This window comes from Rhineura floridana, chromosome 15, assembly GCF_030035675.1.
Source record: "Rhineura floridana isolate rRhiFlo1 chromosome 15, rRhiFlo1.hap2, whole genome shotgun sequence".
NCBI lineage: Eukaryota > Metazoa > Chordata > Lepidosauria > Squamata > Rhineuridae > Rhineura > Rhineura floridana.
Genome location: NC_084494.1, coordinates 38,194,687 through 38,218,780, shown reverse-complemented (window position 1 = coordinate 38,218,780; position 24,094 = coordinate 38,194,687). Strand labels below are relative to the sequence as shown.

The 24,094-nt window shown below is 51.9% G+C and overlaps 1 protein-coding gene across 2 annotated transcripts; it reads right to left on the bottom strand.

The window, feature by feature from the left end:
* Nucleotides 1-1,036: 1,036 nt before the first annotated feature.
* On the bottom strand, nt 1,037-22,506 carry CIPC (CLOCK interacting pacemaker). 2 transcript variants are annotated; one of them, XM_061597227.1, is made up of 4 exons: nt 22,379-22,506; nt 4,985-5,224; nt 2,771-2,952; nt 1,037-2,434 (listed from the first exon to the last, which is right to left on the bottom strand). In XM_061597227.1, exons 2-4 carry the CDS (start codon nt 5,178-5,180, stop codon nt 1,592-1,594), a joined length of 1,221 nt encoding a protein of 406 aa, XP_061453211.1. In that variant the 5' UTR covers nt 5,181-5,224; nt 22,379-22,506; the 3' UTR covers nt 1,037-1,591. The 2 variants fall into 2 exon arrangements, with proteins under 2 accessions (XP_061453211.1, XP_061453212.1); XM_061597228.1 differs by lacking the exon at nt 22,379-22,506 and adding an exon at nt 17,148-17,400.
* Nucleotides 22,507-24,094: the final 1,588 nt, after the last annotated feature.

Genomic DNA, 24,094 nt, shown 5'->3' with positions numbered 1-24,094 from the left:
TAAAACCACGAAAACAAAACAAAACAAAAATAAAGAAGAACCACTTCTTATTTCAGCAACAATTGGGTTAATATTCCAGGCTTGATGACATCACAGTATAAACAGAGCAGCCTGCCTTATCTCTCTATGTTCAAGAATACAAAACAAATTTAGTTCCCAGCATCAAAACAGTTAGTGGCGTCATGAAGAAGCAGATTCGTCAAAATAAAATAGACCAAAAAGAGAATAGTCCCAGACAATATAATGTTCCTCGGAATAGAAATCCCTCTTCTGTTTATATCTTTAGAATGCACTTCCAGGACAGCTTTTTGCAATAGAAACAGAGATAAGCTGTTAATTTCGTGAATAACAGAGAAGAGTTATAGCTCACCCAGAAGTTCTTTAAAGCTGATTCATTTGACAAATCTCTTTTTGCTGCAACAATTTAAACCAAGTAAAAAAAATAATAGAAAGAAGGGTGCTTGCCTGTTAGTCCGTTTTCTCTTTGAAGAAAAGATAAACGTATCGCATTAATCAGATAGAGCTTGTTCGGAAGTCCGTCCGGCATTGCTGGCTGGACCTTTTCTCATAAATTAATGAAATCCAGTCCTCCCAACAAAAACAGGCTTTTGAGGTTGATCTCTACGTTTCTCCCTGCCCGGGAGAAATTTCATCAGTCAAAAAAAAAAATGTTCTGACTGATTTATATCTGAATAAGCTTCTTCTGCGGCGGAAGCCCGTCTCAAAAGCAGGCACAAGCGAAGTCACCCTTCCCGGAAGTCCGTGTTTTTTCTTTTTTATTGGACCATCCCGTCAGCAAGTTAGCAAGCTTTCAAGTTAGGCAGAACTCTTAGCTAGACAGAACATTGCTTGCCAGATCCTTCGGTCACAGTGTCGCATCACTTTCGCCAAAATGAGCAAAGGGGGGACCTGCAGCCTCATACGAGCTACCCTATTGAGAGGAATGCCTGCTTTACAGCAAAGAAGTGACTAAATGAGCAGAAGAGAGACAGGGGTGCAAATCATCACTTCCCTGGATGGCCTTGGGTATGTTGTGCGCGCTCTCTCTCTCTCTCTCTCTCTCTCTCTCTCTCTCTCTCGCACGCACGCACGCACGCACACACGCACACACACACACACACACACACACACACACACAAATTGGTTGCTCTGAGCTCCTGGCTGGAAGCCATTGCGATAAAACTAGCCCAGAGGCAACTGCCCTTCCCCCACCCACCCACCCACCCTCTTCTCACTGCCTTTCCCCTTCCACCTCTACGAACGAATTCCTCTGCTATCAAAACCACAACCTGGGTCAGCCCAGCCCAATTCCCCATGCTGAGATTAGACCATCAGAGCCCCAAGGTGCACCAGTATCTCAGGGACCCTCTGCAAGGACACAGCAGGCTTCAACAGCCAACAACCCCCCCGGTCGGCAGTCCAAGTCAGGAGGGGCCTAACCCATCCTTCCTCGCAGGGCTCCTCAGCCATGCTGACTGCAGGAACCTGGGGCAGCTGAGGGCTTGCTGGCCAGACACCGATTCCTCCAAAGAGGCTTCTTCTGGAGACCACCCTTTTACCCAGGGTGCAATGGGAGTCACGGGGGGGGGAGCTAAGGCAACGCCACGTACACTGAAGTGTCCGGGCTGAAGGACAGGCTCGTGGGCGAGGACTCTCTGGCAGCATCCGGGGCAGAGCCCACAGGGTCAGCCACCCGCCTCTGCTGACCCAGGTGCGCGTAAGAGCTGGCCCCCTTGCTGGCCCAGTAGGCCGCCGAATGGTCCATGGCCTCCTGGAGGCGAGCCCAGGTCTGGGAGTCATTGCTCTGGACGGCCTCGCACAGGAGCTGGGTGTGCTCTCGCAGCTCAGCCACCTCCCGCTGGGTGCTGGTGTTCTGCCGGATCAGCTCCTTGGTCCTCAGCGTGATGCCCAGCAGCCCCGACTTGCGCAGGATCTCCACTGTGTTGTGGAAGCGGCGCTGCTTGCCTGCACTGCTGCAGCCCAGTCTCTTGGAGGCTCTGGAGAGCATCCTCCCCTCGGCTGCGTCCAATCCAGTGGAGGAGCTCACCGTGTTCTGGGAGAGCAGCTCCGGGCCAGGAAGGGCGGAGGATGGGGGAGGCGCTTCCTCTCGCGGTTTCTCCCTGCTGTCTTTGGGAGCAGCGGATTCAGATGACGTCACCCAGGCTTCTTCAAGACAGAAGCGCTTGTTCTTGCTGGCCCCTCCCACCCCCTTGGCCTGCAGGCCAGGGCCTGGATGAGGAGCAATTTTGGGGTAGGTGCTGAGGAGCGGGAGGTAGGTCTCCTTGGCGGCAGACTTCTGGCAGGGGAGCAGCGGCTTCAAGGAGGCTACTGGCTGCTGGATGAAGAGGACGTGGGCAGGGGAGCCCTGGCTGCTGTCGAATGGGTGCTGACAGCTCCAGGCCAGGAACTGGGCACTGGGGGAGGTCCCCAGGGGCTGCAAAGAGAAAGAGCAAGGAGCAGAAGTCAGTGAGGAACAGGCCACCAGATGGGAAGGCTGGGCAGCCACAGAATGGACTCTAGGCCCTCCCTCCCTCAAACCTGCCCCAACATTCATTCAATCAAGCAACCTCGGGGGTCCCAGGGCTGTATGCCCCTTGGGGCAGGGATCGGCCTCTTGTACTCCATCAAAGCCCACAATGATGGTGCTGAATAAACAGGGAAGGTTTTGAGGCAGGATGGCAAGTCCTGCTTGGGGGCTAGGGAGGAGAAGGATGGTCCCTTGGTGGCCAGCGGTAGTGAGTGGGTAGCGCCTGGGCATCGTGAGGGCTACCTGTTTGAGGATAACGTTTTTGACAATATAAACAGGAGTGAGGCCAGGGAAGGTGCTGCCCGCAAGTGCCCTTGACGCCTTCTGTGGCGCCCTCTGCAACTTGGCCTGCTGGTGCAACGAGTAGGCGGGCTGGTCCTCTGTGTCCGTCTGATCCACGGTGCTCAGGTGCTCTGAGCTCTCGTCTGCCAAACAGGGATGGAGAGAGAGGAAGGGTTAAGGCAGTCGGGAAGAAAAAGCAGAGCAAGAATCCAGCGCTTGGCAGGCCTTCCCCTCCTCCCTCTGCCTGCCTCCTCAGCCAGGGAGCCCCTCGCCCTGCCTGGCGAGAAGCACCACTGGGACTCCGAAAGGAGAACAGTGGCCACTGACGCCAGAGAACTTCCTCCAGCCTCGCCCCTCCACCTTCCCTTTCTTCCCATTCAGATGGCTTCTGCCATGAACCGGACAGTCTCCTCCTCTGCACCAGCTCTAAAACTGTTCCCCAACCAGGGGTGAAAAAAGAGAGGAAGGAACTCTAGGTGCCTGAAGAAGCATTTATTGGGAGTCCACTTTGGCACTGGAGACAGCTGGTCTCCTCACAGAGGAATCTGAGAGCGAATATAGTTTTGGCCCAAGGAATCCATTTCTGCAAATACTCCAGATGTGGTGGTGCTATACTGACAATGTATCGTCCGGCAAGGAGGCTTTTAATGTCTTTTTGAATGTGTCAACTCAAAGGAAGTGAACACAGTACTTGAGGATCAATATAATTATGACAGAATGTATTTTCTAGATGTTTTTGTGGTTAAAGGAGTGCATCTCAGCACTATGTTATATTGGAGGTCAACAGATAGGAATACCTCTCTTAGATTTGACAATGTACATCCTGATCACGTAGGACACCATTTACACTTTGAGCAATTCCTTTGGCTCATGTGGAATTGCTATAATTTACCTATCTTAAGCATACAATTCCCTTTTGAGCAGAGCCATCCTAAAGATATCATTACATCAAGCTAAATTCAAAGTTCTGAGCTTAGACAGAATACTCTTCTTAGCAATGTATGTGAAAGTAGGTCTATAATTGCAGGAAGCACTCGTTCAGTATCCCAGTTGACCCACAGGATATATACACATTAGAAAAGTCACCACTTGCAGCAGCAGCAGCAGCAATCATGTGGTTTATGCAAAAGACTTCCCTTAGTCACGCAGGAGGAGCTATGAAAAGGGGCAGTGCAGGAGGACACATTAACAACATCCCCAATTGCCTATCATGGAGCTTCGTGTCAGGACTTGAAATAAATCCCTCTTCAAGCACCCGGGTCCCTTCCTCTCTCTTTAACCTTTCAGCAGCACTTCCTCAGTGTTGTGGTTCTCCTCCTCCATCCAGGACACAACACTGGAGACCAAGAGCTACATTCAAACCCAATTATGTGAAAAGAGGAGTTGTGGGGAACATAGACTACTCCCAAATCCTACTTTTAAATCAGTAACAAAAAGGGGGAGATGGTCACCGACAAGAAGGTGTTCAGGGCAACTGAAGTGGACTCAGCCTCCTTCTTCTGATACTTCCTCTCCCCCTGTCCCTAGGGTATGGGGCCACCCCCTGCGTATTACTGGGAGAAAGAACTGCAGTTAGGAGCCACCTGCTCTTGTGGACGTGGTCGCTCCAAGAGGCGGTGTTGCAGAACACCAGAGGAATCCTTCACCTCCTTCTCAGACAGACTTACTGAAGGGGAACAGCAGCATCATGCGACATGAAGTCTGGCTTTAGCTAATATTAACATCCCCCCCTCCCAAATTATTCTGCTTCCTCTCCTTAGAAACACTTAAAAGTCCTGCGGCTTTTTGCAGCAATCAACCCCCACTTCCAGGGTGAAAGCAGCTCTGGAGGTTTCCATGAAAGGCCTTCCTGCCTCTGGCTGCCCTTTTCCAAATGTGGTCAGGCAGAGCTGTGGCACTGGAGTCACCAGCGGCAGTATGACATGCGAAGGTCAGCCAAAGAGAGGGCTGCCACTCTGTGCATGGCCAGCCTGCCTCTCTGCTGCAACGAGTTCAACGGGAAGGCCTCTGGGGTGCTAGAGCTGGCACAGGAGGAGACTGGTGGATGGAGGGGGTGATCCCTTTTACCCACCCCCGGCCTTGTCCTACGTAGAGCACGCAGTCGTTCTGCTCTCCGCCCTCACAGCAAGAGGGCGGCCGCTGGAAGGGTCAGCGCCCTTTCTGCAAACTCTCTACCTGAATATCCAGAGTCCTTCTCCCCTTCACTCGCTGGGTGACGAGATCTGCTGCTGGCACCTTGCACTGGCGCTTCAGACTGCCCCGCGGGACCTTCCGAGGTGGGGCTGTCGGCCTTCAAGGACCTCGCAGGGTTGGTCTTCTCCTTCCCAAGCTTGGATGCATGAGTGGGCGGAGAACCCTTGCTGGAAGCCATGGCTGCTGCTCTCCCCCACCCGAGGGACACAGAGGCAAAACGAGCTGAGAGGAGGAGAACAGAAAGAGAACTTTAAGGATCAACCAACTCAAAAAACTGCAGAACCCCCCTGGCCTTAATCATTGTAAGGAGGGAAATAGTGGAGATCTTGAGGTGCGCGTGTGAATCTTCACAGCAATTATTGTTGTCGGGAAATCTCACCGGAAGGCAAGAAACCTCCCCCTCCCCTTCTTATGCATGTGCTAACCCACTCTGTGGTGAAGCAGTCACCTCCACAGGATTTCTTTCTGCTGCAAATTAACCACCAATTTCTGCCGCCACACCAGGCGGGGGTGTGTGATACCAACAAGCAAATTACAAGAGTCCCAGGGATTTCGTCTTGTCGTGGCTGTTGCAACAAATTCCTGCTGTCGTCTTTTTTAAAGCCTGCACCCAGTTTTGCCAAAGGGCCAACGTGGGGCCTCCCCACCCCCTTCTCCCTCCACGGGCCTGCTGCCAAACCCCACTGCCCCTGAGCTGCTTCTCTCACTGCCTTTGCTGGTCTGTGCTTTTCGAAAATTGGGGTGGAGGGATGGGGAGAAGAGCAGATGGCACTCTCGAAGGCCGGACTTGCCCCAGTGGCTGCCTGACTCCTGCCACAAATATGGCAGAGATATTGAAAGTGTGCGCGCGCGTGTTGTCTGGATGAACGAGTCTTGCTTGGAACAGAGAGGGCTGGATCCTCACTCTCCCAAGCACAGCAGCAGAGGAAGAGGGAAATGCACCACTTGGCACCTAGGGCTGGGGGGGGGTGCTCCCTTGACCAAATGCTCCTCTGCACACAGAAAACGTGCACAACGGGGAGGTGACTAGGCTGGAACCCTCCACCCTGCACATTCTCTTTTTCTACAGGCAGGTATTGGTTTTCTTTTTGCATGCAGGAGCGTGCAGTCATGTGAGACATCCCAGAAATAGGTTTGTGCCTCCTCCTCCTCCTCCTCCTCCTGTTGTTTTGGGAGAATGAGGCCCAAGAGAGACCTTGATAACAATCTTGGCTGCTGCCAGGAGGGGGGAATCAATTGTTCTCAAGAGAAGCAAGAACAGGCTGCAACTAAAAAAACCTTTGGATAAAGGTCAGGATGACACTAGCTAAATGGGTTCAATATTTATTCATTATTTACTATACTGAGATCCTACCTTTCCTCCAAGGAACTCAAGATGTAGTACATGGTTCTCCCCCCCAACACAATTTTATCCTCACAACTGCCCTATGAGGTAGGCTGGGCTAAGAGACAGGGAGAGGCAATGGATAGCTAGCTCCATGGCTGCATAGGGATTTGAACTCTAGCCTGGCACTCTTAACCCTTACCCTACCCTGGACTCTCCTTTTCTCTTCATAGGGGGTTCCTGGGAATTGATGTTCTGCAGGGGTAATAGGGGCGTAGAGGGAAGGCGGGTGTCTTGCCCAGAGAAGTATCAACCCCCACTTCCAGCACACAACTCCTCCCAGGATTCTTGGGCTGGGGGAGAGAGAGAGAGGAGGGAACCAGAGCATGACATCTAAACTGGCGCAGGGTTGTCATTCCAGCCAGCCCTAAGGTTGGGCAACAGGAAGCCATTTCTCAATGTTCTTGCAATGGTGGTTGAGCATTGGCTCAGCTTGGCTGGGCTGCCTTGTGAAATCTTTCTCAAGGGAGGCCCTCCTCAGCAGGTGGGGGCCAACTCTCCAACAAACATCAGTCAGGTTTGTGTGGACAGCGTTCAAACTTTTTTTTTGTACTGCCTTCAAGTCGATTCCGACTTATGGCGACCCTATAAATAGGGTTTTCATTAGGCTGAGAGGCAGCGACTGGCCCAAGGTCAGCCAGTGAGCTTCATGGCTATGTGGGGATTCGAACCCTGGTCTCCCAGGTCGTAGTCCAACACCTTAACCACTACACCACATTGGCTCTACGTTCAAACCTATGTGGGGTTAAATATAATTGATGATTGCCACCACCAAGGCTTTTGAGCACATATCAAATATATCTGTACAAAACCAAATGCCCCCAAGTCCATTCTTCATCTTGTATATGCCTATTTTAAGTCTTCATCCCATTTTTAAATAAAATATTAGAGGTTGTTCACAATTTAAAAAACAGGTTGTGGATTTTACTGATAAGCTTATGTGAAGAAGGCTTTGCTATCTAATTTTAGAATTTGGACTATGAAACTATAGTTTATTTGACTACTGGAAAACATTATTCTAACAGGTCTGCCTCTGAAATACCGGAGGCCTAAAATTTTCAATTTTTAGCTATCACTACTAGACCTTCATATGAAGTAACATAGTTGACTGAGGTACCCAAAGGTTTATGGAAATAAGGAATCTGTTTTTGATGATGTATACCTCAGCTTCTGACAAAACGGTCTCTAAGGCAGCTTACAAGAAATTAAAGGGCACTGGGTGCTTGTGGGGGCTCTGCAGACACCATGCATCTGCAACTCCCATAACTCCTGGCCATCGGCCATGTTGGCTGGGGCTGATGGGAGCTGTAGTCCACAACATCTGGAGGGAAACAGGTTTAGAAAAAATATAAAGGAAATGATTCATGATGTCCCCCTATGCCCACGGAGTTCAGCCGGGCATACTCACAGGTGCCTCTCATGCGTGGGAGGTCTGGAGAGGGGCAACAGCAGAATGGGCTTTTTGAGAGGGGTGCTCCCCATTTGTGGAATGCCTGCCCAAGGGAGACATCCCTGGCACCATCCCTGGCAGCTTTTAGGCACCAAGCTAAGACAGCCCTGCTTGCACAGGACCTTGGTGGTGAAGTCTGGGTTGTACGTTGGTCTGATTTGGGCCTTTACAGTAGGGCCTCGCTTTACAGCGTTCCGCTAATACAGCGGTTGCGAATTGTAGAAAGGCCCCGCTTTACAGCATTTCTTCTGCTTTTACGGCTTTTTTTTCCGCCGGGCGCCATTTTGGTCCATGTAAGTCAATGGGATCCGCTTTACAGCGGTTTTCGCTTTACAGCGGGGGTCCGGAACGTAGCCCGCTGTATGAGCCGGGCCCTACTGTATTGTGGTGCTCCTTCTCTTTTAACTGGGTGGGGCAGGATTTTTCTTTTTACAGTATTGTCAGAAGAGTGCTTTTAGGAACTTTGGTTTGTTTTCAACTAAGTTTTACTCAGAGGAGACCCACTGAACTCAGTGGACCCAACTCAACCATGTTCATTCATCTCAAGGGCATCTAACCCCTACTAGCATTAGATGCAATGTTTAATTGTCTTTTGTTCTTCTTTCGGTTATTTGGTTTATACTTGATTTTAACTGGTTTTTTATTTTATGCAGTTGTAAGTCACACCGAGACTTTTGTGTGTGTGTTTTTGCTCAGATACTTGGGTGTGTGCAAATATCCCTTCCCACCCTCTCCTTTCAACGCTACCCAGTGTCAGAAAGAAGATCTGCCACTGGAGCACAACACCTGCCTTCCAGCCCTGCAGAGTCCTTCAGAGATTGCCAGGGAGAGGACTGATGACTCCGGACACAGAATTTGTTGAAATACTCCCTGCTTTTCTCTTTGCTCCTTGCATTCCTTTTTCTTTGTCTCTTGTCATGAAACAATAAACTGTCTCGCTTGGACAGCTTTTAATCTGCTGACTGAAGGAATTCTAATGGAGCAGAGCAAAGAATGTTATTCCTTCGGATGGGACGGCCACAACTTGTGAGCAAGCTTAATACTTCCTAGAATCCCAGCACTGCAAGGAAACCTGAGAACTGGCTGGCCTTCTCTGGCTCACCCTCTCTATGATAAGAAATGCTCCTCTCTCCCCCCCCCACACGGCCTCTTACCAAGCCTTCGCCAACCTGGAGCCCTCCAGATGCTTTGGACTACAACTCCCATCAGCCTCAATATCTTATGGCCATGCTGGCTGGTGCTGATGTGAATTGCAGTCCAAAACATCTGAAGGGCACGCAGTTGGCGAAGTCTGATCCAAATGGGTCCCACCTGTTTTGTGTCATGCCACAACTTTCTCAAATTGGCTGAGAACCACTTCTTGGTTAAGTCTACTACTCATGTGCTAAGTGACAGATACCAAAGGTGTGGTTTTTGCTTCGTATTTGCATCTGTTCTGGAAGTCTGCGTCTGTGTTGGAATTGCTTTTTAATATGTTCTTAAACCTTTTTTAAAATGTTTTTAATCTTAGAAGATGTTTTGATAGCTTTTTTTAAGTTACGTTTTTGAAGATGTTTTGTTTTAGTGTGTTTTAAAGTTATGATATTTTAATGTTTTTAGTGCTTTTGTTTGCCGCCCAGGGCTCCTGACGGGAGGAAGGGTGGGATATAAATATAACAACAACAACAACAATAATAATTTGAAAAAGAATCTGGAAAAGCGCCTGTCTTAGGACTGAATGGCACATGCATGCTTGTCACTTGACTGCTACAGCATCAAAACGGTGCCTTACAACCTGTGGATGGTCGAACCCTCTGCGGAACCTCATGGAATATTTGGTGGGTCCATTGCTCAGTGGTGAAGGGGCACTCTTTCTGTGCAGGAGGCCCCTGGAGCTTGTGACAGGGAAGGACCTTCGCTGCCTGAGACCCTGGAAAGCCACTGCCAGCCTGAGTAAACAATATTGGGCCAGATGGAACGAGGGTGTGATCCTAGATCAGGCACTTTCCCAAGCTGCCCACAGACTCATCCTTTCAGATGCGTTTTATAGGACAGTCATCGCACAGGCACCTGCAAGATATCAAGCAACCTTACTGCACGTCAGGTATCAGCCCGTTAAGGCCTATCCAGGAGATCCAAGGTCTCTTTTTTATTTAAAAAGATGTTTATACACCACTATTCCTTAAAAAAGTTCAAAGTGGTTACAACCAGTATCTTTATCTGTATTCCTGTTTTTAATATGCGTTTATGGCACTGGCACTTCTGGTTTTCATGTGGTATTGTTGTTTTAAATATATTGCTCACTGTTTTTATGTTGAACACCACTTGGAGATTTTTTAAAATATTAAGTCGTTTATAGATGTTCATAACAACAACAATAAATAAATATTGCCCAGGGACATGTAGGGCAGCTGCCTGAAAAACCTAAGGGGAACCTGCTGGCTCAGGCCCATCTAGTCCAGCATAATGTTCTCACAGTGACCCAGCAGATGCCCTGGAAAGCTCCTGGGCAGGGCAGGAGGGCAACCCAGCCGCTGGCATCGAGAAGCAGAGTGCCTCGTACCCCGGAGGTCGGACACAGCCATCAGGGCCATCTTGTGGCAGCGAATTCGGCAGTTTAACAACGTGCTGTGTGAAGCAGCACTGTCTTTTGCCTGCCCTGAATCTTCCTGCACGGATGACTGTGCTGGGTTCAAACATTACGAGAGACCCACACCATGCATATAGGTCTACACCTCTTTCATGCCCTCTTTCTCTTCGGTTGCATTCTGTTAACTCCCCCTTTCCTCTGCTCCCCTGTGAGGCAGAGCGGCCCAAGACAGCTCTCGGCACAGCAGTGGGACAAGCATTCACGGCAACATGATTTCATCAGGAACGCTCCGTGTGCGCGCGCTCGTGTGTTGCCACCTTGGCAGCATGAGCAAAGTGGGCAGGAGCAGCGGAGCACGTGGCCCCCAATGTGTCTGTCTCCATCTCTTGCCATGCGTTGGAGAACATGTGGAAGGGCCAGGCGGTGGCAGCCGCCGCCGTCGCCACCAAGTGAGCATAGGCTGGAGCTTAGGGGCGGCCACTCGCCCGCTGCACTCATTCCGCCCTGCCTGGGAGGCTGCAGGGAGGGAGGGAATGGGGTGCCTCTTACATAACAAGGAGACAGCTGCTCTGGCGCTCCGCCCAGGCCCAGGCTGCCTGCCAAGAGCACAGAGGATGCTCGCTGGCTAACCTGGTGGAGGCGGAGGTGGTGGGGATGCATCGGGGAGCGGGCCTTTGCCACACAGCCAGGCAAGGAGAGAAAACAAGTTGCTCTGAAGTATGGAGTCAGGTTTGTTTGGGTGAACAGAAACACTCCCGTTCCTGCTAGCTAGCACTTCCCTGTGGACATGAAACAAAGGGTTCCTCTGGGACGGGGAAGCGGAGAGAGCGCACAGGCACCTTTTAATTTCAGCCTGCCACAAGGAACCCGTTCCTTCACCTTTTACACACTGCTGCTTCACCCCAAACGTGCACCCTCTTCAGCAGGTCCTGGCTTCGTCACTGGCCACCCTTCCGCTCTGCGCCACGTTCACACACCTGACACGTGTTTTTACACCAGAAACCACAACTTGTTCTGTGTCGCATAACCCAGTTCTCTCCCCTGCTCTCTCTCTCTCTCTCACACACACACACACACAGAGACACTGACCACAGTCTTCTGGCTTCTTGGCAACACCTCACCACACTGTTCACACTTCCATGTCCTTTGACCCAGCTGTTTCGTTTTCTGTTATCAGATTCAAACACACACTTCCCATGTCATTATATTTTCGTGTGCAAACTTGCCTTTTTGCAAAAGCAAACAAAAGAGAAGTATTACCCGATATCACTCAAGCATACTAATTATGCACACATTTCTCTACTGTGCTCTATCCAGCCTCTATCAGCAGCATCACCACTTCATCGGCCTCAATCTGAGCAGGGCTCAGCGCTGAAAAGTATAAAGAGCGCCTCTGATCATACGCAGAACGCACGTCTTGCACCTATGAGGGACTATGGCCCACCCAACCCAAGGGAGGGCAAACCCTTCTGGTCTTTCAATGCTGAAGACAGAAAGCGCCTGCGAGAGAAGGAGACCCACTGCTAATATAAACCCCTCCCCAGATGCAAAGACAAAAAAGCCCCTCCCTTCTGCACCTGCATACTTTCATGCAGAAGGATGGGAAAAAGAGGACAAGGTACCCATCCCACCCAAGTGCATTTTTCAATTTAAGGAGCCAGATCACTCCATGGAGAGGGGCTGTTTGAAGTGGGGGGCGTCCCCAGGCCTGTTGCTTCCAGCCCCCAACTCTGCCTTTGCAGAAGCTACTCCACAGGGAGCGAATAGGTGGGGACAGCCACAACCTGACCCTGCCACCCCCTCCCTGCTGCCCAGGGCACGCCTGATGGCCAAGGTGGGGATACCAATCACGGCCACCCCCTGCCCAGTGCACAGCTCGGCTCGCACACCTCCTTCTCCCCATCCACCCCTCTTCACGGCATGCAGCCACCCTCCAGGGCAACTGCCTTCCAGGGAGCCCATCCCTACCCCAAGGCCCAAAGTGGGAGAGGCCTCCCCCACGTGTGGAAAATGGGATGGGGCAAGGGACAACATGCTCAACCTCCCCCCTTCCTTCTCTTGGCAGGCACAGGGAAGGCCCTCCTAGCTCAGTGGAAGGCAGAGCACCTGCGTGGCATGCAGAAGGTCCCTGGGTCAGCCCTTGGCATCTCCAGGCAGGACTAGAAACATCTTAAAACCTGGAGAGCCAACAAAGGTCTGACTCCATGCCAGGCAGCTGACTGTGTACGTCTCTCTAGCAGAAGATCTTGATCCTCCTGGAGAAGGCGCCTGGGGACTTGTGCAGAGTGAGTCTGCAGCACAGCAAAGTGGGGCAGGGGGGGAGGCGAGAGAGAGGCTGCTTCTCCTTCTCTGCTGCGCCCAGAGCTACAAGGAGGGGAACTTGGTTTGTTCATATGAAGATGAAGTGGAAGCAAGGGGCCTGTTGCAAACTACTTAGGCCAAGTGGCAACCCAACGCTGAGAGAGAGGAAAGGATTCAAATATTGCGCAGCTGGAAACACACACACCCCTCATCTTGAATGGAATTCTCTCCCTGCCCTCCCCCGCTGCCTTAATTTCCCATTTGTAAAACAGGAATATTCAAGAGCTTATCTTTGTTGGGAGGGTGCATATGAAAACGGACGCAGGAACACTGTAGAAATGAGTTAAGAATGTCAGAAGTGACTCCTGCTTGGGTGGTGGGGGGGATGAGGTCAGTGGGGAGCGGAGCATCAGGCTGGGAAAAGGAGGGGGGCCCTTGGGAAGTGGCTGAAAACGTAACAGGGTGCTTCAGATGACCCCGCCCCGGCCCCAACTCACACACACACTCATAAGAACATAAGAAGAGCCTGCTGGATCAGGCCAGTGGCCCATCTAGTCCAGCATCCTGTTCTCACAGTGGCCAACCAGGTGCCTGGGGGAAGCCCGCAAGTAGGACCCGAGTGCAAGAACACTCTTCCCTCCTGAGGCTTCCGGCAACTGGTTTTCAGAAGCATGCTGCCTCTGACTAGGGTGGCAGAGCACAGCCATCATGGCTAGTAGCCATTGATAGCCCTGTCCTCCATGAATTTGTCCAATCTTCTTTTAAAGCCATCCAAGCTGGTGGCCATTACTGCGTCTTGTGGGAGCAAATTCCATAGTTTAACTCGTTGAATGCATGAGAGGTTGTGGTGTCTAGTGGGTTGGCCACCCCCTGCCCCCAGGAAGGGGCTCTATGCTGCTGCCAGGCGTGTTGCTCCCACATCCCCCTGTCACTCCTCTTAACGGGCATCACCCACCATTTGCGAGTTGCCCTCTAAATGTCACCACAGACCCCTGGAGAAGAACAACAACGAAACACACTTCCCCACCACAGATGCAACTAGACTACAGGTGGGTGCCATCTCAGCATGGAGAGGTTGGGTGGACAGTCTGCACCCACCCCACCCCCAACGCCCATCCTGGTCCCCGGACCATTTCCTTCACTACAGGCCTTTTGATCTCCCGTGAAACTGGGCTAGTTTCAGAGAGGTGCAAACATGGAGGCACAGAAAACAAGGCTCTCCCCTACACAAAAGAAGTGCATGAAGGAAAAATGCACAACTAAAAAGTCAGATCAGATAGAAAGCATCTAGTCCCTGGTGAGGCAAAAAATGCAAGGAGGCTGGAAATCCTCCCCCCTGGTGGGGCCCACAATCCATTCAAAAACTCAATGCAAGCCCATTTCTGATCACCAAAGGATCCTTCCTGCATGCACACCCAAAATGCTTTAAGTGGGGCCCCTGTGAAATCCATCCACATCCATCACCCCGTCCACCTCTGCTGATGCCTCCTGCCCTTTCCCAACACTACAGCACCAAACGCAGACGTCTACCAAGGAAGGGAGGGGCAAGGGCACTGTCTTGCCAATCTGCACACTTATTCATGCACAAATGCAGACACCTCTCTCTGTCGGCAACAGCAGCTCTTGCTCGCTCTCTCTCTCTCTCTCTCTCTCCCTCCCCCCCCCCCACACACACAGAGGCACAAAGTGCAGGAAGGCAGCATCCAACAGGATCCCAGAGTTGCACACCCAACCATCAGCCGGCCAGCCATGTGCGTTTGTTTACACCACGCCCCTCCCTGAAGTGAGGGGGAAGAGGAAGGAGGCGGCGGCGCAGCAGTGGCAGACACTGCTACTACTTTCCCAAGCAGCCAGATTACATAATGGTACAGTGTGTTCCCAGTACACAGAGATCCACACGCACAGAGACACGCGCACCCCTTCCTTAGAGAAAGGGTGGGCAGCCACACTTTATTGGGCTAAACCTGGAACAAGTGGACTCAACTCTCCCCACAAACACAGTTATAATGGGAGAAGGGGTCGGGTGCAGAGAGCGGGGAGGAGCGCTACAAATGTCCCCCCTGCTAGGATGGAGCATCCTGGTCCAAAACAGATCGCCAACTCTTGCAGGATGGAACCCACACTCCCAACTTGGCTGGATTTCTCCAACCAGGAAAAAGAAAGTTGTCAATTTAATCTTGCCAAGAGCCCTGCCTTCCGCTCTAGGAAATCCTGCCCAGGCCTCACCCCATTCGATATGCAGGTCAAACACTCAGAGCTCAAGTCCTCTGAATCCCAGCGGCAGCTGAAACACAAACAGCACAGCCCACCACTTCACCAGCACCAGAGAACCACGATTACAAGCTCACCCACCTGCAAAGGCAGCTCATGGGTAAGGGTGGCTCACAAACCAGATTTCCCCACATGCACACTCCAAAGCAAAGCTGCGTGGGACAATCCAGAACAAACGATTTGTAATTCTGCGCACATTGACATATGAGCTGGAAGAGGCTCCTGACTATGTACCAACAAAACTGTCCAAAAAATGTGACAGCTGCCTGGTACAGGTGCAATTGTGCCATCTTCCTTGCACACACAGGCTCTAGGGCACAGACTCTTGTCCTGTTCCAAAACCAGCAGGGCAGACTTCTCAGACCAGTTCAAGTTCTCTCCCACAAAATCTAAAGCTATACAAGCAAGATTCACCAGTTGTTCTTTTCCTACACCAAATGCGCGCTCCCAAACTCTCAGCCCCTGCAGCATTCTGGAGTGCCAGACTGGAAATTCTGCCATAAGTCTGGGGCGCCATAGATAAAGTCGCACCCTAACTCTAAGGAAGCACTATAGGGCAAGTACACAAGAACTTGGCATATATCCACACCATTGTTTGCCTTTACAAAAGCAACATAACAAAGAAAAGGTGTATGATTAGTGTAACCAGAGCTTCCATGCAGCTCCAAGCTTCTAGGCCACATGGTTATGAAAGAAAATTTGAAAAACTGGTGGTGAATAGTTTTTGGGGCTCCAGAAGACAAGGCAAAGTAGGGGCACCTGGCAGTCCGGGGGTGGGACTTGTGTGTCCAGCAAGCACACCATGTCTACCCATTTCTGCGTCATGTTTTAGTCTGTAAAACTCTCTGCATCTTTTTCCCAACTGTCTTCTCAGCTTTCATTACCACCCAAATGCACAACTTACTCAAGGCAACATATTCTCTCATTGGTCTACAGCCCAGGGGCACATGAAGCCAAGATAATAATATAATCATAATAACTTTAATTTATAGGCTGCCTATCTGGCCGATGGCCACTCTAGGCGGCATACAATAAAACATGATAAAATACAATAAATAAGATATAGTCAGTACAGTACAATACAGAATTACAATATAATAAATTATCAACATTTCAGTACAGTGGCTAGTTCACCTTAGAGGTCTCAGAGGCTGTAAAAGCCAGATTGAAGAACCAAGTCTTCAAGCCCCGGCAAAATATTTCCAGGGAAGGGGCATGTCGAAGATCTATTGGGAGGGAGTTCCAGATCGAGGGGGCCGCCACAGAGAAAGCCCTCTCCCGAGTCCTCACCAACCTAGCTACTTTAGTTGGTGGGACTGAGAGAAGGTCCTGTGTGGCAGATCTCGTAGGGCGGCACAATTTATGACGGAGGAGGCGCTCCATCAGATATACAGGGCCCAAACCGTACAGGGCTTTAAAGGTTAATACCGACACCTTGAATTGAGCCCGGAAAATGACTGGAAGCCAGTGTAGATTGTAGAGCACTGGAGTAATATGATCGTACCGGCGGCTATTTGTAAGTAAATGAGCCGCCGTATTTTGTACCAGCTGTAGTTTCCGGACTGTTTTCAAGGGTAGCCCCACGTAGAGCGCATTGCAGTAGTCTAAACGAGAGGTGACCAGAGCATGCACTACAAGTGGGAGCAGGTGAGCAGGAAGATAGGGTTGCAGCCTTCGAATGAGATGCAATTGACCCCAAGCTGCTCGGCACACCGATGAAACTTGGGCCTCCATACAAGCAGTACTTCAGTTTTATCAGGATTCAGCTTTAGCCTGTTTCTTCCCATCCATCCACTCACAGATTCCAGGCACTTGGACATGGTTTCCACAGCCAACTCTGGTGAGGACTTAAAAGAGAGGTAGAGCTGAGAGGTAGAGATGAAGATCTCCTTCATCAAAGTTCTAGTGGCCACTACTTAGTGAAATCTGAGAGTCCCTGTTCCTACCCACCCACTGACCCTACTAATTCCCAAGGAAACCAACAAAACACTGGATAGGAAAATGCCAAAAGCGGGTGGGGGGTGGGGGGGTGTCCAAACACAACAAGGTATTTGACCAACATTAATGATATGCACAAGTCCACAGCTGATATCTTAGCATCACTAACCGGCCAACCTTCCCTCCCACACTTAACATTGGCCCATTCAGACATTACAACAGCTCCACATACCTGCTCAATGGAGCTGCACTCACCCCGCCAGGAGACAGAGAGACATGGCCATCCAAAATTTTATCTCCGGCTCAAAAGCATCTCTCCGCCTTCTGTTGCATACTCAGTTCCCCTCTCCAATAAAGCTGGGGGAAAATAACTTCCCACCATAACTGGATGCAACAAAACATTTAGGGGAAGGGAAAGTTAATCTGCATGAGGTGGGGGAAAGAGGCGCCCACCCTCTCCTGCGTGCGCACATGGATCACTCACTGGAGGAGGGCAGCAGAGACCTCAAAGCTGCCAGCCCTCTAAATATGGATGGGGCTTAGAAGTGCAGTGTCACATGAAGAGACACACACGCACAGCTGGAGGAAGGGAACTGGAGAAAGCTCCATTCATCACATGCACACATGCGCCACGCCTCCCTGCTACAGAGAAAGAGGAGGCAGGCAGTGCTAAATCGGGATCAGGCATGAGGCACACACAAAAGACTGGATGCATGGAGGCAGGCATGCATTTTTATCATCTTCTGACACTGAATATAAGCCATCCTCCTACTTCCATTTCTGGCTAAAATGGTTTTGCATTGTTCCAAAAACTGTTTGGCCAGAAGCAAAAAAAGTTGTGTGTGAACACGTCATGGGAAGTGAAACCCTTCTCAAGCTACATTCCGCTCTCCGAAAAATCAACTGCCTATCTCCACTCGAGCAAGGAAGATGGATTTCTTCCGTCTAGAAGTGAATGAAGATTTGAAATGAGAAAGCGAAGAGGCTCATCCCAGCAGCGCCAGCAGACACCAGTTAAGCCCCCTCTCCCATCAGAATGCTCCTGAGCTCTTCCACTATGAGAGAGAGACAGACAGACAGACACTATAAAAGGAAGGTTAAACTTGAAACAGTCCTTTAGGTAAATAGGCAGGGAAGCCGAGGGGATTGTTCCAGCCCTGCTTAACAGCACGTGGAGTCTGCAGTGAAGGAGGTGGGGTGGCTTTGCTGGGACCACCCCCTTTTGCTGATGGCAGTCCACCAAGAAGCCCAGGTCCGTTGTGCATATCTATAGCAGGATGAAAGGGGTAAGCAACCACAGGAGTCACGAAGTCAACATGCAAAGCAGCACAGTGGATTCTGGTGGCTGAAAGTTTTAGTCTCTATGCCCAGGAGGGCAAGATAAGTTCAAACTTCCAGACGATGCCTGCCATGTCCTGTGTAATGCTCAGGTGGCACAGTCTCAGACAGCCTTTCCAGGCCGGCCTTTTGCCTCGCAGAGGAGAGATCACGTACGGAACAGCACTTTCTAGTCCCCGAATATTCCCGATGCAGGAAAGAGGATTTCAACCTGTGTGACCTTCTGCTAAGCGCCAGGTCTTCTCTGTGCCATTCCCAGCCCACCCCGACCCCCACCCCACCCCACCCCGCCACAACCTCTGCAGCTGTTTGGCTAGTGTGGGTCTGTCCAGGGAGAAGAATAATGTACAGCAAGTCATGGGCAGCAATTCAGCACAAATCCAAAATCCAGGGCTGGCAAATATGTAGCACAGAAAAACAACCAAACCCTAGTTTAGCATCATCATCAAACACATCATACATCACTTGTAATTTGCAAGGCTTTTTTCCCTAAACTTTACAGAGTTTGCTCTTCCAGCAGCCCCAACATGACACACTTCTACAATTCCCAATTTATGGCTGGAAAGTGAGGCAGAGAGGCAGCAATTTGCAATGACCAAAGTAACAAAACCCAAACCGTGGCACAGGAAGGATTTGATCAAGGGCTGTGGAGTCGGAGTCGAAGGTTTGGCGTATTGACTCCACAGCCCTGATTTGAACCCAAATCTCACAGTTCTAGTCATGGCAATTGTAAGCAGGCTGTATTTTGGCACAAGCCCTGAGCTTTCATCTCCCTTCTCACCACCATCCCATAATGCTCCAGTTCAGTGCTGCTGGCTAAAGTTTGGCTTGCATGTTGTCCATTTTGCTTAACGCAGCCACAAGCAATCTCATTGTATAAACCCAGGCTGGTGGAGCACACCACAATAGCAAGACTGCACTCTGCAACTCTTATGGCAGCGCACACTCTCCGGCCTTGCGGTTTTCGCCTGAGGACATCCATGTGTGAAAAGACCCCTTATGGAAGATTTGCACCACCTCACGCACAGCACTTTCCATGCAATGGCAGCTGTTCACACATTCACTTGTTCAGTCACCAAGAGTGGACTAGTCAAGCCATTACAGATGAAATTACGCATGCCAGTCCTTGACAGCACAAGCTGGTTGTGAAAAAAAAGACTAATCCATTGGCATGTGTTATGCCACACAATGACCTGGAGTGCCAACCACATGGTAAACAGCTGGCTGCAGAGGAGGCAATGGCCTTAGGGACAGTACACGTCCCCACAATTTGAGCAACTCAGCTATAAACATCCTTTTTCACTCGACAACCAAAATCTGTGAACTTACACCCAAAAGAGCTCAACCCAAGAAAGGGAGTTCAGTCAAACAGGGCCATTTTTGACTGCACAAGCGGGCAACATGGTTGGCACGGATGGTGACCCATCTTAGCTTGGCAAAGCTGCCAGCACGTTTCAAGATGGCAGCACACTATGCCCTAGAAAACATGCCACCTTGGATGGCAGTGAGGTGAATCTCAGGGGGTCTGTACCCATGATGACCACTGCAGCCATCATCTGCCAGAATCCAGCTGGTCCCAGCCCACAGACAGTTGATTGGGCGGGGGGAGAGGGTGAAGAAGCCTACACCCACTGAGAAAAGGGTCAACTTAAGCGAGTTGTGTTACTCTGGCCCTCAACCATGCTGGCTCTCTATACTGGAAAAGCCACTTTGATGACCCAGATGACATCCCAGACTGCAGGAGAGCAGGCAACAAAACTTAAAATACTGCTGGAGCCAAGATAAGAGCAGCTTGTCTGGTTCCCAGAACTTTCTCCCTTTGCCACCCATCCTTCTTATGCCTGCCTGAGGGTTATCCCTGCCCAAAAGACATCTTCTGGTACAACTGGTTCCATTAAACAGTGGCACCCGCATGACCCAACCCTGGTTAAGCCTGGAATAACATTAGGCCACAGAAGTGGCTGGCAGAGATGTTCCTTGGGTCAGCGGCCAACCTGCATAGCTAGAGAGACAGATGCCCTCTGAGCTGCTGTGCATTTGGGAAGACAAGGCCAGGACTTCCACCCCCACGCACAGCATGTGATCAGGTCACAGGGATTCCTGCACACACCCTACTCGCAGGCTACTAGGACTTGGGGCCCGGCCAGCCATGCGCGCTCTGCAACTGGATGTCTGCAAAAGAAGTGTTGACCTGTGCATGCGAATCTGGTGCAACGGATATCATCTCACATCCCTTTCGATGGGCAGCTTTGCAATGCAGCCAATTCACAGTCAAAGGTAGAGGGACGAAGCGATGTACACCAGCCTTTGCCAACCTGGTACTACACTGGCTGGGGCTGGTAGGAGGTAGTCCAAAACGCATGGAGGGCACCAGGCTGGTGTACACATGCAAACCACGGCTTCAGTCAATGATCTCACACTCAGCGTTATTCACACAATACACAACCATTATCTGCCATCAAGCCAAAGGTGCCCATTTGACAGCGTCGGCAGCATGTGAGGCATGCAGATGGGAGGACGCTGGAAGGCCCCCCGCCCAGGCCTGTGCATGACCACAGCTCTTCCTTCCTGCCCCCCATTGGCTGCCTTTACAAACATGTTGCAGGTGAGGGCGCTCCCATTCCTGTGCCAGTATCGCCATTTCAAGACAAGGGGTGACACTCTCAGAGTTCCAGATACCTCCAAAATCTTTACAGGACAAAGGCGCGCAGGTCTCAAATACACTCCCCGCAACTTGGAAGCTCACCGGAAGGCACAACCCCACCTCCTATGCCGAGGAAGAGAGGCCCTACAAACACACCAGCGCAAGTGGCAGGGGGCCTTCCTAGGCATTGTGCCAGGCTCTGCCCAGGACAGCCGCTGCCCAAAGGGAGCCTTGCCACAAGGCAGGGGAGCCTGCAACCTGCTGGGCCTGCGGGACTCCCCTCCACCCCAGCCAGCGTGGGCAATGGTCCAACGCGATGGGAGGGGGAGCCCCGTGAAGATCTGGGTGGCGCCAGGTCCCCCAGCCTGGACCATGCCCTGCGTGAGACGCCAGCACTTCCCTCCCCCTCCTCCATGGTGACCAGGTGCAAAGGACAAGGGGCACAGCCAGGCAGGGTGCCACTATCTGAAACACAGGGTGGGGGGTTCCTCTGGCTCTCTGCATTCAGATGCCTCCTCTCTCCACCGCCGCCCCCACCGCCTCTCCTTACACAGACCGGGAGCATCAGGGGCTGCAAAACACACACACCCTTCTGTACAGCAGTCAGAACTAGCCTGGTGCATTGAGCAGGGGGTTGGACTTGATGGCCTTATAGGCCCCTTCCAACTCTACTATTCTATGATTCTAAGTCTCTCTCCTTGTACCCATACGTGCCAATTTCTCCATCCTCCATCGCCAGCGGCACCTGAAGACAAAAGGCGGGCCGTGCACCTGAGCCATGATGGGGGCCGAGGGAGCTGCCTGCCACCAAGTCAGACTATTGGGTACATCTAGCTAGGTACTGCCTGCACAGGCTGGCAGCAGCTCTCCTGGGTCTTTCCAAGCCCCACCTGGAGATGAACCTGGGACCTTCTACAAGCGACGCAGGTGCTCTGCCCACTCAGCCACAGCCCTTCCCAGGGACTGAAGTCAACCTGCAAGAAGGGGCGGCATGAGGGGCGCCCCCCCCCCGAGTTGACCCAAGTGTGCGAGGAGGGGCAGGCTCCTCTCTCCCGAGTTGGGTTTATTTTCGGGACGGGGGGGGGGGGGAGAGACTATTAGAGGGCGGTTAATCCAGGCAGCGCCCTGTCAGTCCTGGGGAGGGAACAGCACCAGGGACCAAGGGCGGCTCTCTAGTCGTCATGGAAGATGGTGGGTTAAGAACCTAAGAAGCGCCCTGCAGTGCTAGATCAGGCTAACGGGGGCTCCAGCACATCCTCTTCTCACAGTGGCCGACCAGCTGCCCATTGTGGGAAATCCAAGTAGGCAGGGCCGGGGCGCAAGAGAATGCTACTGATGAGGGGCGGTTCCGTCAGGGGCCGTAACGAGAGGTGGCGCTAGTCCTCATTGAGGATGGGGCGCTCCTAAGAGGCGCCTCCATCCTTTCCACGCGACGAACCCAGAGGTAGGTACCCGAAAAGGGGGAAAGGGCCCATCATTACCTGCGCCTGCCTTCCTTCTCTGGCCCCGCGGCCCCTTCTTTGCGGACACAAAGGAGAGCCGGAGCAGCCGCGGCCGCCGGAGCCCCGCCCCCTCGCTCTGAGCGGCGGCCGCCCCGGCCAATGGGCTTCCCCCTCTCCCAGCGCCGAGCGGCTCCGGAGGCCACGTGCGCGACGAGGGGCCCGGTGCGCGGCCACGTGAGGGGGCGGGGACAGAACGTCGAGACATGTGCGGGGGCGGGGCCAGGCCCCTGGACTGACGGGGGGCGGGAACAGAGGCCGCCAGGAGCACGTGGCGCCCCGCGGGAGGGGGAGGGGGAGCAAGCCGGACCCGCCTGTTGACCTGAACGTGAGCACGGCGGCAGCACGCGGGAATCCCACCCGCGGGGGTGCTGGAGAGCGCTCCGCAGCGGCTTCCTCAGGGCTGCCCCGACGGCCTTCCGCTCTCATCCTCCGCCTGCTCGCATGCCTGTCTTTTGCTTGCCGCCGTGGCGACTGGGCTTGCTCGCCTCTGCCTCCGCACTCGGAGCCGGCGTGCTTCTGAAGGGCAGCTTACTGAGCGTTCACTGGTTTTAGTGTTATGTTTTACTGCCGTGGCTGCTGGCCACTGTGGCTATTGGCTGCCGTGGCTACCCGGCTGCGCTCTGCCTCCTCAGTCAGACACAGGATGCTCCTGAATGGCGGGTGCGCGAGTGTTTTGGAGCGCTTAGAGTGTTTTTGTTGCTGGCCGAGTAAGATTGTCTCCCAAGATAAGGTCTTTAACGGTGGGCCCATAAGGGACTGTGGAGGCCAATCCTAGATCCACACAGCCTCCCACAGTGAGGATTCCAAATGGAAGAAGGTCGCGATGAAGATTTTGCTGGACGTGCCTTGCGCTTAGCTCGTTTGTCCCGTTTGCCCTGTACTCGAGCTTCTTCAAAGTCCATAGCACCTTTGATAATGGCCAACCTCCAATTGGGACGCTCATGGGCCAAAACTTCCCACTTCTCTGTGCTCATGTTACATGTTATTAGATTCGCTTAAGAACATCTTTAAACCTCTTTTGCTGTCCACCAATGTTCCATTTTCCATCCTTAAGTTGGGAGTAAAGTAGCTACTTTGGAAGATGGTGATCAGGCATTCGAACAACATGGCCAGTCCAGCGAAGTTGATGTTGAAGGATCATTGTTTCAACACTGGTAGTCTTTGCTTCTTCCAAAACGCTACCATTAGTCCGTCTGTCTTCCCAAGTAATTTGCAGAATTTTCCAGAGGCAGCGTTGGTGGAATCTTTCAAGAGGTTGGGAGTGGCATTTGTGGTCCATGTTTCACAGGCGTACAGTAAAGTCAGTAGTACAGTGGCTTTGTAAATAAGCATTTTGGTCTCCCTGCGAATATTCCGATCCTCAAACACTCTACGCTTCATTCACTCTTTGGAGTCAAGAGCCCTCATTACTCTCTCAGTACTCAGTATTGAGAGCCTGACAGGCAGCTGCAGATGAGGCTGAGAGAGGCAGAATCCTTGCTTCTCTTCAAAATGGAACAAAGCAAGTTCCTAGTCCCCAAAGGGCAAAGTGTTCAGGGCGTGGGGACCCTGCATGACCGTTTTAACCTTTTTCATAAGCTGTCCTCCCGCTAGACAGATACAGCCACAGGGATCGTCCGTACCTTGGGTTACTAATGAAAAGGTGCTGGAGCTCATGTCTACCTGCAAGTCACACCCTCTGTCCCAGGAAGGCAT